The sequence below is a fragment of the Neophocaena asiaeorientalis genome, unplaced genomic scaffold (assembly GCF_003031525.2).
Source record: "Neophocaena asiaeorientalis asiaeorientalis breed wild unplaced genomic scaffold, Neophocaena_asiaeorientalis_V1.1 scaffold15, whole genome shotgun sequence".
Taxonomy (NCBI): Eukaryota; Metazoa; Chordata; class Mammalia; order Artiodactyla; family Phocoenidae; genus Neophocaena; species Neophocaena asiaeorientalis.
The window spans coordinates 9,888,401-9,908,297 of record NW_020185328.1 but is presented as its reverse complement, the minus strand read 5'-3'; the positions used below and the strand labels follow the sequence as shown (position 1 = coordinate 9,908,297).

Genomic DNA, 19,897 nt, shown 5'->3' with positions numbered 1-19,897 from the left:
GGAAGGGGATTTGAAGACTGAGTTATAAAAACTCTTCAGCAATGAAGTTTGGGGAGCCTTTGTGTTTGTGAACACACTGACGTGCTGGGAGGGAGGTGCACCCAGAGACGGCATGCAAGGTCCCTGCCATCGTCAACCCCATACCTTGCCCTACACACCTCTTCTATTTGGCTGTTCCTGAGTTGTATTCTTTTTTTTTTTTTTTTCTGAGTTGTATTCTTTATAATAAACTGGTAAATGTAGATAAAGCATTTTCCTGATTTCTGTGAGTTGGTCTAGTGAATTATCAAATCTGTGGGGGATGCCATGGAAAGCTCCAAATTTACAGCTGTTTGGAGAGAATACAGGTGACCTTAGGACTTTTGAATGATGTCTGAAGCGGGGGGCAGTCCTGTAGGACTGAGCCTTAACCTGCAGGGTCTGTGCTAACTCCAGATATTTAGTGTCAGAGTTGAATTCAATTCTTGGACATCTAGTTGGTGTCAGAGGATTGGAGAATTGGTGTGGAAACTCCCCACACATTTGGTGTCAGAAATGGTAGCCCAAAAAATGACATCACAGGAGCTTAAGCCTACGTAGGGTGTGGAGTAATAGGCGCTGACCCTAACACTTTGCTTTACATAAACCCTGCAGCTTTGCCTCTGCACTCTCCGAACTCCTGCAGCTCATCAAAGGCAGCACCAACTTCAGACACCACTGGACTGCCTGAGGGGGCAAGAACCTCTAGGCTGCTACAGTGGCAACCTAAGAAAATGTTACATTGGACTTTTCTAGCCTCAGAAGTGTGGCTCAGAACAGTAAATGCAAGTGACTGTACATTCTACAGAGAGATACCAGACCATCTCATGGAACCTGCTAGCAGGTGTCCCCAAACTGATACCGTGACCCTTCACCCATTGTGGTGAAGGCCCATCACTCATGACCAGGCTATAGAAGAGAAGGTGGAGATTGATCAGGTGTGCAGAGAGAGCTGCTAGAGAGTCATGCATTTTCTGCCCCTTCCTCACTACTTGCCCCATTGCAACATAAGGAAGAATTTCAGGATTCTGAGACAACACTTTAGGTTTCTGAGCCTGAACCAGGCCCAAGCTGAGGATAGCAGACATGTTAAACTGAATGAGAAACTGAAGTTTTGATTTATATTGGACTGGGCTTTTTTTTATTAATTTTTTTTCCAGCTTTACTGAGATATAATTGTGGACTGGGCTTTTTAGTACCTAAAAATGAAACTATCTGTGACCAGGAAAACTCTAGGATCTGCCTGAGTTATTATCCAGGGGAGAAGCAAGAGACATAGCATGTTTGAAAAGCGATAGACAGAAAGAATCACTCAGCTTTTCTGCTTGTACTCGCCAAGTGCATTTCATTTGAAATGAAGTGTGGACCAGGTTTGGGTGTGAATTCCTGCCTGATTGGCTCTCATGCTTCCACTGTAGCCACGAATCACATGGAATGGCTGACATAGTACCCATTTTCAACAGCAATATCATCTGGCAGCAATAGCAAAAACAAAAAATTGATTTTTCTAGTTTTTCTCTCTTCAAGGCCAGAGCAATAAGAACCAAGCCCGTAAGCTGAGTAAGAAGAGGTTCTGGACTTGCTGTGGGAGGGAGAGATCTGAGGAGGGGAGAAAGATATTCCAGCACAGTAAGCATCCCCAAAACAGTTAATGTGAATATTCAAAGACAGCTTTCATGAAGCCATCTTTGGCCTTGAACTGCCTAACTCCACACTTCTTTTGTATGAGACATAAACTGACAACTTATTTGACTTAGTTCTCCTTGATATAATATCGGTCATATATTAAAGGCTTCTCTAAATAAGGAAAAGAAAAACAAGTTCGTAGAAAAATAGGCAAAGAAAAGCAGGCATTCACACAGGGAAGAAATACAAATGGTGAATAAGTATCTGAAAATATACTTAACCTCAGTAATAACTCAAGAAATATAAATATAAAAAGTGAAATACTGTTTCTTACTTAACAGGTTGGCAAGAATTTTAAATATGAATTATATCTGGTTGGAAAGGGTCTGGAGAAATATACTGTTATTCAACATCGATGGGACTATAACTTGGAAATTTCTTTTTGGAGGACAGTTTGGAAATAGCTATGAAAATTAAAACTGCATTTGTATATGAGCATGGACACATGTCCATGCCTGGGTGTGTAAAAGTGTAGTATATAGAAAAAGGCCTGGAAGGATATATAAGAAGCTTAACACTATTTCTATGTCTCAGGAGAGGATGGGCAGTGGAATGGAAGAAGGGCATTAATGGACGTTCGCTTTTTACACCAGGACTTAAAATTTGTTATTTTTGTAATTAATTTTGTAATTTCATTTTTCAATGAAAAATTAGACACACTAGCTTTACAAAGATTAAACAGATATACAAAATATTTTAATTGATTTATTTCTCTTTCAAATAGATTATTGGGTATTGAGCAGGCATAGTCTACTCAAATTTGAGTAAACTTTGGCACACTGAACCCTGCCTTGTTATACACAGGTGGTTTAGTGTTTCATACACCGGTGAAGAGGGCTTCCTTAGCTGTGAGTGTAGGGTGATATTTTACATCCCCAGGCAGTACTGAATAAGGCTTGTTTTAAGTGATTAAAGATTAAAAATACAATCTTAGGGAAAGTATTCTGAAGTAAAGGTTAGAGAGATGTGCATTTTTGTTAAAAAAATAATGAATTCTATTATTGGTTTTTATCTTTTCTTTTTGGCAGAGACTGCGTTCAGTTTTTAAGCATGTGTGCCAACGAAATGACCTTCTGCCAACCCAAATGAATGTACTTGTTCATTTTCAGATTAGAATTCATTCCAAATAAGAGCAAGTCTTCCAAGAAATATATATATATATTTTTAATCTCAAATATTTAAGCAAAAAAAAAACCAAGGTCATTTAAAAGATAAGGAGACATTCTTACTTGGTCCTCAAAAGATAGAGCCTGGGCAACATCTCTGGGAAATCCATCGATAACAATGCCCAATTCCTCAGGCATTTGCATCAATTTTTGTTTTATCTCTGTAATTGTTGTTTCCTTTTTTAAGAAAAAAGATGAAAAACCACAGTTAAACTTATACTCACAAGTATAAAAATCTTTGCAGAATAGAAGCAAATTATACAACAGTACCTGAGGGGCCAATTCTCCAGTGGTAATTATTTTGGCAATAAGACTCCATTTCCTATTGCTGCTGGCACTGTGGATCTTCTTCCTTAATAATTCTCCCACAGAAATGTATTGAAATCCATAACGTTCAGCGATTTTCAAACTCTGAGTACCCTTTCCACTTCCTGGACCACCTATCATTTAAAACAGGCAAAATTGGGACCTTCTGATACAATAAGAAACACCCTTTCATACAACTATTATCTTCATCTTGAGATGCAGTACCAGGGCAGAAACCATTCTACTTGTGGCATCTCAGTGCTACCTCTGAATGCAGAGAAGGTGTAGATTTAGCCGAGGGAAGGGTAGAATTGTCGTGATTGATTGTATTAGATGAAAGAGACATTTTTCCCCTTACCGATTTTAGTAAACTACTAGTTTTAAAAATTGAATAATGCAGTTGAAAGAAAGCGCTTCCGTTTTTCTGTGTAAACTCTAATACTTTTATCCTCTGTAATCAAAGAAGAATCTATGATATACAAAAAACAATGACTGCAATGGCAGAAATGTGTTACATCCGAACAAAGAGTTAAAGTGCAGTTTCGTGAAACGTAAAAATTAGTTTTAACCAAAGCCACACCAATATTGACATGGCTTATTTAAATCTTTCTTTGAATTGTCTGTTCATCCATCTCCTTGCCTTATATCCTTTAAAATTCAAAAGAAGTTTTATGCAATAAATACGCAGAGTGAAGGGAAGAGATCTTTAAGGCAGAACAATTTCATAGAACTCACGATAGTTTTGATTTTGTGATACATTAGCATGAAATAATCAATATTTTGCAACATAAATCAATACCAATAATCAGTAACTGCCATTTATTTTTTTAAAGCATAAGCACTAAAAAATCATAAAATGTATGTCTCAGATCTTATTTCCAAACCACATTACATTAGTTTAGTAAATTTATATTTCTAGACAACCTAGACTAACTGGAATCTAAAGTCTGAGCAAATTTCAAAATAAAGCACATAACAATCATCCCAGTCTGATTTGTTATTTGTTGGCAATTATAAAAATAAAATATTTTTAAATACTTAATCATAAATTATTGACTGCAGAAAAAATATTTTAAAAAGTCAATGATAATAAGTAATGAATCGTTTTTGGTGCTATTCACTGAAACATAATTATAATTGGTTAAGCAATATTAAAAATAAAAATTCAATAGAAAAGTGAGTTGATGTTCTCTCTACTAATTCAATTTATCAAGTTTTCTGGGGGGTAGCAATCATTTTACATACCATTATTTAGTATATTTTAAGAAATTCTTGTTGCAAATAACATAAGCAAAAAAGAATGGTGTTTGCTTCGCTTTGTTCTGGATTTTGTAAGAAGAGTTCTGAGTGAGTGAACTTGGTTGGCTAGGGGTTATTTCCTCTTTAAAAATTTTAATGTGCATAATTCCAAGATCAACTAGTATACTGAGACCCTTTCCTTAACCTCAATCCCAAATAATGATCCTAATAAAACCGGCTTTTGCCTTTTCATTGCCTTATTAAACTTATGATAGAAATGTGTTTGCATTTTTGACATTGTCTTTCTAAGAAACTCTAAATCCAACCCTATTAGACTTACCATTATAAATTACTACTGTATTAAATTCATTACTTCACAAATGAAAAGTTTTGGTTCCAAGTAGCTGCTCTTGGCCTATTAAGCCATGGGCAAACCATGGACTGGCTTGAAGACAAATAATTACATGATCAATGCCATCAACAAATTCAAACTAATTTGATCCCTGAAGAATGAAAGTTATCTTTCATATTTTCACACCTGATCTGACAAATCATCAAAATAAGAGAACATATTGAATTTTTAAAAATTCAGACATGCTAAGAAAATTATGGCACCTTCAAGGAAAAACATTTTTTTGTCAATTAATGGAGGCATTAGCAGACAACAAAAAAATACGATTAGCACAATTGACAGAGAAGAGCATTAATTTATTGGATGAGTTTGATTACCGGAGCTTCCTAACAAACTAATCTTACTTTCTTCTCCCTGAAACCAGAGTAAGTTTAATTTTGCTATATTTATTTAATTCTACTACTTATAAATATTAGGATCCATCTAACTGTTAGATTTTATGATTATGCTAACATAAGAGAGATTCATTAATATCTGTGCCAAGAAGGTTACCTTTAAAAAAAAAATCTGTATTGCCAGAAGGGAATTTTTGCTTATTTGGATGTGGATATCTGTACCTCTCCCACTCTTTTTCAGGTTGGAACTAATAAAAATTTGTAAGGTTCAGGTACAATTATTTTATAATTCCTCAAAAGTCATAAAATTGTCTCAATTTTCTCAGATAACCTCAGATTCACTTTTTCTGCTCTTCTCTTATCTCAGTCCTCTAAAAGTTATTTACACTCATTGGTTCTGTATCATTCTTGTAATACATAAAATGTTACAACACACAGTGTAAGTCTAAAACCAAAATCACACCCTTGGGAAGCAAGCTGATTTTACTGAGTAAAAAAGAACTGTGAAGTGTAGGAGATTTAAGCATTTATATCTTCTCCACAGATCTTAGTTTACTGAAATAGTTTAATCATTTTCACATAAAATTCACAATGCACAAAAAATTCACATATATGTGCTGTTTTATACAAGAACAACTTGTTTTACACCTTTTTCATGGACAATCAAGCCTTCATTTGTTTATCCTGATAATAATCACCAATATTGTACTAACAGCAAGAAAAACAAAAATGAAAGAATACCTCATTTTAAAAAGGTGAAATAATTTCCAATTATTCTCCACCTGAAGCTCTATTTTTTAATGAAGCATTTCCTTGTCTTCTAGGTAAGAACCCCAAATTTTTAAGCACACACACAAAAATTCCACCTTCAAGAATAGATAGAGATTTATGGCATAATAGTGGCTGCCATAAACCATGAGAATATTTTGACTTTTAGAAAGCTGATTTCTGTACTCTCGTCTTACAATTATTTTTCTATAATATAACAATTCAGGGATAAACATATTTGCAATTTTATTTTCATTACACTTACAGATGTACAAATATCCCTCCTTCTAGACTGGTGAACTTAAATTCTTGTTCTAGTTTGGTGTGTTTATTTGCATGTTTTTTCCCCAGTTGCCATCATCGTTACATCTTCTGGGAGCAGTACTTCTTTGTTTGGGGGCTGTATACATTTGGTCCTCGGTTAACAGTTACTGGCTAGAATAGCTTTAACATCTTATGCTAGATTTTTGCTTTTGGTCACCTTTGTGAAAGCTGAGTCAAATTGGAAAGTGAGACAATGACTACAAATGTTTCATGTTGACAGGATTCTTCAAAATTTTATAGCTTTTGAGGAAGTTAGAATTTGCAAAAGTGGTCAAAAATGCATTCTGCAAAATTACTTAAGACATTTTTAATATCTAATCCTTCTGAAATGGCATCAGACTGATATTTTCATATTCAACGTAAGATTCATAGTGGCAATTTAAAAAATTAACTATTATCCTTGTTATTTTCATTAATACTCAGATGTTACGTGCTGTGTAAAACACTATTCTATTAGATTTGCTTGTCTAATAACAACAAACTTAGATTTTATCATTGGTGCCAGTCTGTCATAAGGAAGATTCATTTACATGAATCTTTACCAACATATTATTATTGTTGTTTATTTTTTGCTCTGAAGTTAATAGTGAATAAAAATTCAATTTGTTGAATTAAAGGGAAAAAACACATCATGTTTAGAAAACTTCTAATGGATTCAGCTATCTACGTTAAAAATTAAGCAAATGAAAACCATAAGATGGTAAATCTTCATTTATTACAGAGAATTTCTACGACATTGTAATGAGATTCTATAAAAGTGCAATAAGCATTAGATTATATAATTATAACAATATATGTTTTATTGAAAAGTATGCTAAAAATATTTCCATCTACTGTCTCTCAAGCTTTTGTTTCCATTGTTTGTCATTATCCAACTATTTGCAAATATGATGTATAGTTGACATAATTTTTGAAATGTAAATATATAAACAAAGTGAGCAACAGTATGAAAATTTTGCTTTCTGTCCTCGTACCTATGACAAGAATGATTTTTGGTCGAGGTCTAGTAGGATCAAAGACCTCATACTCCTCAATTAACTCCGCAGTCTCTGAGAGGTCTGTGTCACTTTCTATGGAGAATTGATGGATTGGAGGGAGCCGATCATACCGTCGATAAGGAAAGTTTGAATTTTCAGGCATTACTGCAAAAGAGTAAGATAACTTTGAAACGGAAAAAAAAGCACAATAAAACATTTTTTTGCACTTAACCAATCAGTTGAAGAAATTTAAAAATGAAATGAGTCTGATTTTTTTCAACTGGAAGAAGACTCCTGTCCCCTTAAGTCGTCAGCAAACTTTTCCTTAAAGGGCCAGATAATCAACATTGTGGGCTTTGAGGAACAGAGAGTCTCATACTCCACTTAGCCAGGAAAACAGTTGTAGACAATAAATAAACAAATGGGGACTTCCCTGGTGGCTCAGTGGTTAAGGATCCGCCTGCCAAGGCGTGGTACACGGGTTCAAACCCTGGTCGGGAGGATCCCACATGCCGCAGAGCAACTAGGCCCATGTGCCACAACTACTGAGCCTGCGCTCTAGAGCCCACGAGCGACAGCTACTGAGCCTGCGTGCCACAGCTACTGAAGCCCGTGCACCTAGAGCCCGTGCTCCACTGCAAGAGAAGCTGCCACAATGAGAAGCCTGAGCACCGCAATGAAGAATAGCCCCCGCTCACCCAACTAGAGAAAGCCCGCACGCAGAAACGAAGACCCAACATGGCCAAGAATTAAATCAATCAATCAATCAATCAATAAACAAATAAACAAATGGATGTGCTTGTGTTCCAATTAAACTTTGTTTATAAAAAACAGGCAGTGAGGGGCTTCCCTGGTGGCGCAGTGGTTGAGAGTCCGCCTGCCGATGCAGGGGACACGGGTTCGTGCCCCGGTCCGGGAAGATCCCACATGCCGCAGAGCGGCTGGGCCCGTGAGCCATGGCCGCTGAGCCTGCGTCTCCGGAGCCTGTGCTCCGCAACGGGAGAGGCCACAGCAGTGAGAGGCCCGCGTACCGCACAACAAAATAAAACAAAACAAAACAGGCAGTGAGCCAGACTTGGTCATGGGTCATAGTTTGCCAACCCCTGCCCTCGAGGAACCTTCTTAAGTACTGCCTAGTCTTGCTTGGTAGTTGCTATACATCCTAGTCACCGAAAATGGTGCTCCTAGAGTTTTGTAGCACACACCTTCACAACTTTCATAACCATATGCTGCTGCCGATCGAGGCAATGCTTATGCACAACGTGTTTCATTTATCCATAAATATAGATATGCAATCACTATGATCCAGGTACTCTACTGTAGTCCAATGGAATGGCTTGGTGGCATAACGCACAAAAACTTAAGGTACTGTCACAAGACAGGCAAAGAGTAGCAAACAATTTCTATATTTGGAACATCTTTCAACATCACTTAACTTTACATTCTCAATATTTATTATCTTTAATCTCCTTGATTTAAAAAGGTAACTATGAGGATTTAAATTTACATCTACAACAGCAATAAATCTTTGCTATTTATTGTCAGACATGTTAGTGTGTTGAGGATGGTTCAGTAGAAGAATACAATAAGAGGTAGTCCTGTCCCCACAGAGCTTACAAACTAGAGCTCACATGCTTATATCTGACAGCGGTATGCACAGCAGGCAGGATAAGGGCTAAAATGAATGTCTCTTATGGTAAACACCATAGGAGTTCAATTGATGGGTAGATCCGTTTGGGCAAGAGTGGTAGAAAAAGACTGCAAAAGAGGCAGGTCTTGAACTTCGAAAGACTAGAACAGGTGATGAAAAGTGGAAAGTATTTCTCAGTTGGTAGAAACGAAACACAAAGACTCAGAATCTGAAATACAAATGACATGTTCAAATAGATCAGAGGACAGAGCCGGCAAGCCCAAGTGAGGCAGATGCTCTCTACCAGCTATTGCTGTTTGATTCATGGATCTTTCCTTCCTCATCCATGTGCTGGTATTCAAGGAGGCAAAGAGAAGGCCTAACTACCCAAAAAGCACCTGGCCTGCCATGAGTAATGTGGCTGAGCGGATTACTGGATTTTAGCACGGCAAAATACTCACATTTCCCTGGAGATCAGGTAGAACTTTCCATTCTCTGCTGATACAATAAATGAGGTCATTGACTACTGACTCATGGAACTCACTTTAATTCCACGAAGAGAGTGAAGGAGTCTACAGATGACAGTGGATATTCTTTTTTTTTTTTTAATTTTATTTATTTTTGGCTGTGTTGGGTCTTCGTTGCTGTGTGCAGGCTTTCTCTAGTTGTGGCGAGCAGAGGTTACTCTTCACTGCAGTGTGCAGGCTTCTCACTGCAGTGGCTTCTCCTGTTGTGGAGCATGGGCTCTAGGCGCCCGGGCTTAGTAGTTGTGGCACGTGGGCTCAGTAGTTGCGGCACGTGGGCTCTAGAGTGCAGGCTCGGTAGTTGTGGTGCACGGGCTTAGCTGCTCCACAGCATGTGGGATCTTCTTGGACCAGGGATTGAACCGGTGTTCCCTGCATTGGCAGGCGGATTCTTATCCACTGCATCACCAGGGAAGTCCCGACAGTGGGTATTCTTTAGAAAATTCTGGGAAGAGCTATGTCAGGAAAGGCACTAACAACATTATCCAGTTCTGCCTTGAAATTGAACTGCTTCACCCAATGCAGGGCAAAACTCTAAGCATTATCATTGATTACCTTCTTCCCTCACTCTTCATATCTATTCCCATAGACTTCTCTCCAAAGCATATCCCAAATGCACACGTTTTTCTCCATCTCCACTACCACAACTCATCCCCAAGCCGCCATCATTTATCTGGACTACTGTAGACTCTACGAGTTGCTTGCTTCTACACCACAGTTCATTGCTTGAAATGTTCTTTCCTTGTTGAGCCCATGGCTGACTGCTTCTTGTCATTCACACCTCAGCTTAAATGTCACCTCCTATAAGAGGACTTTACTGACCTTTTAATCTAGGGTAGCCAGCCGGTTAATTTCAAGGACATCACCCCTTATAATAATGTTCTGCACAGCACCTACCACTTCACCATTGTTTGTCCTCTCCCATTAGAATAAGTTCTATAACAGCAGGGACCTTTCCTATCTGGAACTTTGTATCCCTGGGAGCTAGAACTATGCTTGGCACAAAGTTAGTGTCCAATAAATACTTGCTGAACCAATAACAAAAAGAACAATCTTGCTGAAGTAGATGGTGCCCATGGAGAAAAGCCAGAAGATGGGTAGGTAGAGTGTGGCCACAATGTGGAGGGCCTTGATCACCAGGGTAAAGGGTTTAGCTTTAATCTGCTAGAAAGCCAGTGGAGGTTTCTGGTGGGTAGAGAAATAACATGATGAAATATGAAATATATTTTTTAGGAAAATTAACCTGGTGGTGGTTAGAATGGATTTGAGTAGGGAAAAACTAGGAGCAGAAAGGGTAGCAGCTAGGAGGCTGTTAAAGTAGTTCACAGGTAAGAGGTGAGGGCTTAGACTAGAGGGGAAGTAGGGGAAATGGAAACGAATGGTTGGATATGGAGGACATGATTCGGGTTCAGATATGAGAGATGACAGAAGATGACAGCTCAAAAACAACTGCCAGGGGCTTCCCTGGTGGTGCAGTGGTTGAGAGTCCGTCTGCTGATGCAGGGGACATAGGTTTGTGCCCCAGTCCGGGAAGATCACACATGCCGTGCAGCGGCTAGGCCCGTGAGCCACGGCCGCTGAGCCTGCGCGTCCGGAGCCTGTGCTCCACAACTGGAGAGGCCACAACAGTGAGAGGCCCACATACCGCAAAAAAAACCCCAAAAAACAAAAAACAATTGCCAGGTGTCAAGTCTAAAACAATAAGGAACATATTGCATTTCATTCAGTATCTTTCTGCCCTCTCTTTTATGCTCCAGAAATACTGGGCTTCTCTCCTTCCTGTCTTTATCCTGGCTTCTTCCTCTATGTCAGAAATCTCTGTTCTCTGTTCCCTAGTATACTCTCAATCTCCTCCATCCTTCTCTAGTTGACACCTACTCACCTCTCCGTCTCTTAGTATTAGCATATCACTTCTTCCAGGAAGCCTACCCTGAACCCTGGCTTAGGTTGGATCCATCTCTCTGTTAATATGGTTAGTTCTATAGCATATGGTATTTTCTATAGCATCCATTGTGCTTCTAATTATATTTTTAACACCTGACTTCATCACTAGACTATAAGGGCAGGTGCCATGTTTGTTCATGAGGGCAGGTGCCATGTTTGTTATTTTTTGGTGGTTACATTCTCGGTCTTAAAAGAGTGTCTGACACATAGTAGTACTCAATAAGTGGAGGAGGGCTGGTTTTGAAGCAAATATGATATGTTTGGTTTTGGACATGTTGAGTAAAGCTGACAACGAGATATTCCAGAAGAAAAGCTCTATGGACAGTTGGAGTTATGGGACTAAAACTCTTATTTGTGAGTAATTATTTGTTCAATTGTATACAAACGGTAGAAAAAAATGGATGCTCACCTCATATTTACGGTACAACGCTTTAAAGAACTGTCAGCTAATAATTTATCCTTGCTTTTATCATATTTTTACTTAGGAAAGTAATTTGCTTAAAAATTATTAAAATGTTCTATTTCACGGAATAATTTTTCATGATAATTATATATTAGCATGGTTATGTCAATATTTCAGCAAAAAAATGCATGAATCACTTTTTGTTTCTAGACATAATAATAGTGCTTACAGTTACAGGGAAGTTAGTAATTTTGTTGATTTTAATAAGCTATTCTGTAAATCATAGTTAAAAACCTACAAAGCACACACATGCAAAGCATTTCATAAAATAATATTTTATTATTATAGGATTAATCAGTTTAGAAACCATTTTCTGTCTTTTAGCCTAAGTTCCAGATATTAAACAGTGTGATACAACATTCTTGTCACCATAGTATGTGAAAGGTTTTATTTGATGATTAATTAAAAGATCCATGAGTTGGAATTCTAGTAAAGTACTAGCAGATATGGAGATTCTAAAATTAACTAGTGATTTCAGTTCTAATGAAAGTTAAATCTACATTTTCCATTCCTATTTTAGCCTATCCTGCTAGATCAAGAGTTCCAAACTGGTCATCTGTGGGGCCAACGTAGCCTCATAGATGTGCTTTGTTCAGCTCGACATTTTTCCAGAATTTGTGCTTGACTACCTTTAGACAATGATTGTTCACTCTAGTTCTGTTCTCTAGTTTGACCACAGTCTCCACCATTCTCTGTTAAATACTTGGCCTGCCTGGCTTCTACATATAATCAAGTCAAGTAACAGAATAAAACAGAAGCATTCAAATTTCATTTTGTTACAAAACGGTCACTTTATATAACCAGCTTTTCGACTAAGTGAATGTCACATCCTCTTAGACTTAAATTTAAGAACATAAAAATATCTTAGACTAAATCCAGTAATACCTAAGGTTTGTTAGTGCTTTAAGGTTTAAAAAGAAATTCCCCATATTTATGTCACTTGATTTAACAAGGGCCTAGGGCATGTATTTAACATTGAGCCAGATTCTAACATATGATGACACCCTGGGAAGGAAGTTAGCCCTTTTGGGAAGGTGTATGAACCCTTCAAGCTCACAAAAATATCATTTTGTTCACTTAAGCAGTAATTTACCAAGTGGTGTGCTGCAGTGGTAACTGCTTAAAGGTTCTCTCTTGAGCACCCAAGCCTAAATCACCTAGTGGTGACCCTGCATTGACAGGGAAGGAGTCTTCTCCTCTCTGGAGATGTTTCTGAGACAACGTCATTTCTGCTTTTTCTCCCTGCTTGTGTTTCTTAAAAATTAACACACTCTGACTTTTCCCCACATCATGTTCAAATAAAATCTAAGTGGGTCATGACTAAGTAAGATAAAACAAACTAAGATTTATTTCCCCCTTGTATTTATTGCAAATAGAATTGTCTCCGCTTCAAATTCTGTCTGTATAACTGAAACTTTTCGTGGTACAATTTTTGAGAATGGCTTAAATTTTGAAAATAGAATGATTTGGGCCACTGGGAAAGAATTAATTGGTTTCCTCTGATTGGAACTGATTTCATTTTGCACATACTATTGTACTTCTCAATTTTATCTGGAGCCCAAAAGGCTGCTTGGCTGATTTTGAACTAATTTTGATAAGCACATATTTCAGAAAGCTGGAATACCATGAATCTCCTCTAGTGAATTCCAGTTCTTAGTTCCAAACTATCCCTAAAATTGTTAAACAAGTTTATGCATCCCATTTCTTTTGTAGCACCCAAATGCCTAATCTCATGCATTGCATTCAGTAGCTGCTAAATAAATCCTTCTTGAGTTAACTAGTATAAACTTTACATGCATTTATGCAGATGCATTAATATGAACTCTGAATTTGGAAACACAGTAATAAGTTAAATCTCTTCTGAGCTAATCAAAAAATGTTGTAGTTATACAATAACTATCAATTCTCTCTGTCAACTACTCATTTATTTGGAAAAGTCTAATTTGCAATTTTAAGAAAAATTTAGTTTGCTAATGTAATTCATTTTACAAAATAACGAAGTCAGGACTTCCCTGGTGGCGCAGTGGTTAAGAATCCGCCTGCCGATGCAGGGGACAAGGATTCGAGCCCTAGTCCGGGAAGATCCCACATGCCACAGAGCAACTAAACCCGTGCGCCACAACTACTGACTCCGTATGCCACAACTACTGAAGCCCCCGTGCCTAGAGCCCGTGTTCCACAACAAGAGAAACCACAGCACTGAGAAGTCCACGCACCGCAATGAAGACCCAACGTAGCCAAAAATAAATAAGTAAATTAATTAAGAAGAATAAACAAAATTAATGAAGTCAGTAAAAAATTTCATTGAGCTTACAAAATTACATACAATGGTATGTAATTTTGTTTGTCTTATCATGGAGGTGATTAGAATTAGTAGCAGAGACAGAATAGTCACATTCCAGGGCCAAATATCCTTTTAGGTGCTGGGAAACCTACTAAATTAAATCATTGCCTACAGTTTGTATGATAGGTTTTAAAGAAACTTGGTCTAAGTATAAACTGTCTATTATTCTACGAATACATTACCATTTCTTAGAAAGGATCTCCGTGACTGCCCTCCATTGAGCGGAGGTAAGGTCTTCTTCTCCTGGCTTACAAATGAATCCCACTTCACCTTGTCACAGCCGCCTAGTTCCTTTACTTTCTGTAAACAACTTTCCAAGTACTCTACTGGGTCTTCAGGCTTAGAACACATCAGTCCATTCAAAAGGCTCTGAAATACAACACAATATGCCCACAGAAAATATGTTTTTAAACCACCTTTGTCAAAATAGTGTATATCCCATCTTTAAATTCTGGGTTGTTTTGATTCTTTGCATTAAAAAAAAATAAACAATTAGAGTTGAAATTATGCTCTGATTGCATAATTAAAATACCCCCTTAAATTCTTGACCAATTAGTTTTCAGCTCAGCATTCTCTGTCTTTTAAACAATTAAGGCCAACTATACTGTTTAAAATAGAAGAACCTTATCAATATGAGATAAAGTGCAGTGTGTAAAAATGCCCCGGTCATGATTTATCTCATTCCTACCCTCCTTAAAGGCTCCAAGCCTCAGTTTCAGAGGATTTTTTAAGGATTAAAAAATGTAAATATTTTGTAAATATAATGTATTTTACATACATATAATGTATGTAAATATCTGTAAAGTACATATTAAGTGCCTGGAACATAGTAAATAATAAACGTTGGTGGTTGTAGTCATCATCATCACCATCATCATCAGGAAGTCTCCCCTGAGCCCTCAGGTTGGCTTGTGGACCCAACACCCTTCCTTGGTGTTCATGATACCCAGAAAAAACTATCTTACCTGTCATTCATACTAAAACCACCAGTTTATGTGTTGGTCTCCTCTTCTAACCTAGAAACTCTTCAACAATACAGTGTGGGTCTTATTTGTTTCGCAATATCCAGCCTCTGACACTTTCCCTCACACATGGTAGGTACATACTGAACGGTTCTCTACTTAGAAAAAAAAATTTCACTCGAAACATAAAGACTGAGTTTAAATAAACACATTTGATATATAATAAATCACTACAATATCCATTGATATTACAGAGGAAAACCTGGTGTCTGATATTTCATAAGTATTAATTTCTAAAAATGCTATAGATTTGGAAATGCTGATTCCTGGGAACTGAACTGATGTGCAAAATATTTTCCTTTGGAGTATTTCATGGAAAAAGCATAGAGGATTATTATCACCATTATTAATGCACAAAACATACACCCTTTGAAAAGCTGACATCTTTCCTAAATACAGTATTTTATTTTCAAATTATTCTTGTGCAATTTGCTCTGAATGGTAGGCAGTTCCTACCAGGTACATTTGTTCTCTGAAATCCTAAATAACGTAGGTTAGAATGTTCAATCAGAGGAGTTCAACTGCAGAGGGAGCAGAAAAAACTAACCTGGGCATCCACACCCAGTTTGTATGTCAAGGTCTGTGCTACACACACACACAGATACACACACATTGCGTTTAACTCCTCGGATTCCTCCTACCTCAATGTAGCTAACTCTGTGGCAGGGCTTACTCTGTATCTTTGCATGCTTTAGCTTACCCAATGCACTTTCAGCCCTATGTGGCATTATTATCACCATTTATAGACTAGGAAATCCTGGCTCAGAGATGTTAGTGAGTTGATCTAGGTTACTCAGCTAGAAACTTGTAGGCCTAGGATTCCAAGTCAATGGTTTTGATTCCAAAACCCATATATTCCTCTCTCTACATCTTGCAAAAATATGATATAGGATTAAAAAAGTGCCAGATTTTCTGTGCCCCATACATAATCCAACTGCAATTCGAGTCACTCAAGATTAGGTTTTTAGTTTTTTGATCCCTATCATTGCCTAAAATGAGTGAACACACTCAAGGAAGATTTTTTTTTTTTACTGGAAAATATGGTTCCAGCCTCCCTAAACATATCTGACTCCACAAAGGGTACTGATTTTAGCAGGGGGAATGAGGTCCACTCCTTCATAGATAATTTAAATCCATTCTTCTAATAGCCAGAATCGGGGATCCAAAACAACCAGCAAACATTTTTTACTCGGTCTACTTGAGTCAACCCTTTGAGAACCTGAACAATCTAATTTGACTTGCCCCAGTATTCAAATTAATTGCCAAATCTTTGCTCTAAGGTACAGCAATACAAGATCAATATATACACCATAAGGTTAACTAGAGTTAAGAACTCATCAGGGGAAAGTGGTTTTTGTTTTAACATTTAATCTAAAAATGGAAACACATTTCAAACTTGAACCTACCAGAGATATCCCATTTAGCCCATATGATGTTTCAAGTCAGAAAGAAATCTGAAAAGGTCAGTTAGATATAGCTAGTTGCTTGACAATATGTAGATTCAATAATCAATCACTTGGTCTACAATGGTGTCTAGTATCCACAACTGTGCCCAATGTTTTGGGCTTGATAGATATCTAACTGCTAAACTTTGTATGCCTAGAAACTTTGTATACCTACATTGTGGTTTTGAGGGAGAAAATCTCCCTCAAACTTAAAGTGTTTGGTTTAAGTTTGGAAACTTAAAGCGTTTGGTTTAAGTTTGGAAACTTAAAGCATTTGGTTTTGCTGTCTACACTCATCACATGGAGAGCTGCCAAGTTTTACTTCTCTCTTGTGCTGTGCACAGCACAGATTCTTCTTACTGGAAGGATGGAGCTTTTGGAGGTCACCAGCAGTCTCCTTCCAGCTTCCCATTGCCTTGGATTGCATTTAAGTACACTGTATATCTGTATTTCACCTAGGCAAGTTGACTTCCCTTTCTGGGTATGCACTATTTTAAAACATCCCATTCATATGCAGAAAAGCCAAGGAAAAGCATAGCACCTGAACAAAAATGCCTGCCATCACTTATTTGCACAGTGTAGATTTTCATACACAAGCTATCAAAATCCTCTGTGGTTACCAAGGGGGAAAAACAGTACTCACATTTATATAGAAAAAAAGGCGTACTATTAAGAAGCACTTTGCAATCAGGTGGCCCTGCTGCAGATGTTTCTAATTACTCTTTTAGGGATGACATTGATCTCAATAGCAGTATTTATGACAAAACCCTGCAAGCTCTTCATCTCCATATTTAGTTTTTGAAAATTAAAAAAAAGAAAAGAAAAACTCTTAACGAGAATCCTGCATACCCCCAAGACCTGTCCTTATGCAACACCTCCTGATTATTTTCAAATACTAGTAACACACTTGCTAGATTGGGGTTTCACATACTAGGCTTGTGCTCAGTGGGTGATTTACCTGGAAATCTTGTCTTCAGATGGACCTGAAACCGGTGGCTTATGGAGGTGAGAGGAAAATGGAGATCTGTAATTATGGCGGCCCATTTAAAGATAATTTGGGAAAACAGAGACAAGATTATTTTCCCAAGTAGTGTTATAAAATTCCTTTTAGCAGAACAAACCCCCCAAATAGGAGAACGAGCAACGCATAACTTTTAGTTTACTGTATCAGTCCACAGTCTATCACCTTTCAGAAATGGGGGAGCAGGTTTCAGAGGTCGCTCTATGAAGCTTGGCTCGCTTCCATTTTTTTTTTTTTTTTTCCTTAACCTAAGTAAAAACACATAGGATTCAGGAACGTCCTAAAATTCAAATACGGAGAGAAGGAAAGGAAACAAGACGATCCGCGACGTAGCCTATGGTTTAGAACTAACCAAGGTTCTAGTTCATCCATCAAGCCTCCTTCCTCTCCCACATTCCCAAAGTGTTCCCCATTTCCCTGGTCTCTGGTGCAGATGATGCTGTGATGCGGTCGGAAGACAGAGCAACAGGAGTCACGCCCGCCTCGCCACTCCCTCTCCGATTCGCCTTCTCTACATGGGTTGGTGAGGGCAGGCGAAAGCTATGGGCTGGGGAGGTGAGGAAGGAGAACCATCCCTTCCAAGGTGACGGGAAAACGTGCTCAGGAGTTCATTCACCGAAAGCGCAGAGCAGCGCTCGGTGAGAGCCACCCGGGAGGTAGCGCTGCACTTGATGGGTTTGGATTTGTTTTTTGCATCTTCATCCCTCTCCCCCAAGCTGTCCCTGTGGTGGACTGCTTTCATCCTCACTTCCCCGTCAACGCGGGGGTCCCAACCCTCGGCGCGCGAAGGGACTCAGGCTCTCGATTCCCAGTTCCGAGTCCTTGCTGGCTGCTGGGCGCCAGCGTACCCACCTGGCCTGATCCTCGCCCCGGGAGAGCGCGGCCGGCCGCTGCCAGCAGCCCATCCTGGGGGTCCACATGGGAGGGATGCGCTGGGGGCAGCCTGCTTCCAGAACCCTGTTCGAAGACTGAAATTTGATTTTCGAGATGGAGGCTTCTGAGTCCAGCCTTCCGACAAGGACCCCGCAACCCGCCAGACAGGCAGCTACCCCTGGGCAAGCGGGCGAGCAAGCTTCCGCAAGCGCCTTCACTTCCGTGCCCCGCGTCGGCAAGGTGGGACGGCGAACGGCCTCTCACCCCGAGCCCCGGGGATGCCCTCCCCGACCCTCCCGTCCTCTCTGCCAGACCTAGCCCCCTACCTCGAAAAGCTGCGGGATTTCCCTCCGGGCCAGATACTCCTTGGCTTCGTTGGTGTTCATGGCTGTTCCGCGCGCGCCCTGGGGCGCAGGCGGGAGGCTCCCGGGCTGCGGCGATCAGGGCTGGGGCTGGCGGTGTCCGCACCGAGCACCGCGCAGCCCTCGCTCTCACGCGCAAATACGCGCTCGGCTCTGCCTACCCAGGCCGGGTCCCCCTCCGCCTCTCCGTGGCGACTGTGGTCTCAGAGCTCCCACCGCCCCCTCCTCGGTGCTGGTCCCCACGCCGGAGCTGCGGCCTCGGAGCCGCGGCTTCCCGGGCTCTAGGCTGCGCGGCCGCCAGCGGAGGGGCGGAGGGGGCGGAGGGAACGGAGGAAGGAGAACAGCGCGGCGGACGCCAGGCAGCAGCCCGCCCGACGCCAGGCAGCACCCCGCCCGCCTGCTTGTCCCGCTCGGCGCGCCGCGCTCTGAGCCTCCCGAACCCGGTATGCGGGCGGCGACGGCGGCGGCCAGTCACGCTGCTCGAGCGGAGCGTGGCGCGGGGGTGGGGAAGGGTGCGCGCGGGGGGCTTGCAGTCACGCCCCCCGTGTCACACCACCGCCTGGCGCGCTTCCCTGCGCGCGCCGTCCCCGGAACGCAGCAACCTGGGACCAGGTGGCCAAAGGAACAGAGTCGGGGTCTGTAGCAATGTGCGACCCTTTCACCTCTCCCGACCACCCCCCCCCACGAGTTACTCGTGCATGCCCGAGGAGCTCCCAGGAAGAAACCTAATTGTCACAGAATTTATCATTTATTCCTAAGGTTACCGGTCCTTCATAACAGGGAGCTGGGAGTAAGGAGAAAAGGGGATTGAGGGTGTTGACTCCATCCCCTTAAGATAATTTTTAGATCTTGAGTATTTCTATCCTTCAGGAACGTTTTGCTAGCTGGTCTCGAATTTTTTTCCCTGTTAGTGTCACAAATCCTTACAGATTTCAGAATCAGGCCTTACAGTGAGGCTGAAATCTTCCCTAACAGAAGGATTAGTCAGTAATCAACTAGTTAATTATGTCTGTAGAGAGGAATGGGAAGGTGGAGGCG

The 19,897-nt window shown here is 40.0% G+C and overlaps 1 protein-coding gene across 1 annotated transcript in view; it reads right to left on the bottom strand.

Moving 5' to 3' along the window:
- Positions 1–19,256, bottom strand: part of AK5 (adenylate kinase 5) — a 226,893-nt gene extending 207,637 nt beyond the window's left edge. Inside the window, exons 1-5 of the mRNA XM_024734553.1 lie at positions 18,824–19,256; positions 14,319–14,505; positions 7,229–7,396; positions 3,141–3,310; positions 2,934–3,047 (exon numbers count right to left, since the gene is read on the bottom strand). Coding sequence (XP_024590321.1) covers positions 2,934–3,047; positions 3,141–3,310; positions 7,229–7,396; positions 14,319–14,505; positions 18,824–18,883 — 699 coding nt within the window. The 5' untranslated portion in view covers positions 18,884–19,256. The remainder of the gene's footprint in view (positions 1–2,933; positions 3,048–3,140; positions 3,311–7,228; positions 7,397–14,318; positions 14,506–18,823) is intronic.
- Positions 19,257–19,897: the final 641 nt, after the last annotated feature.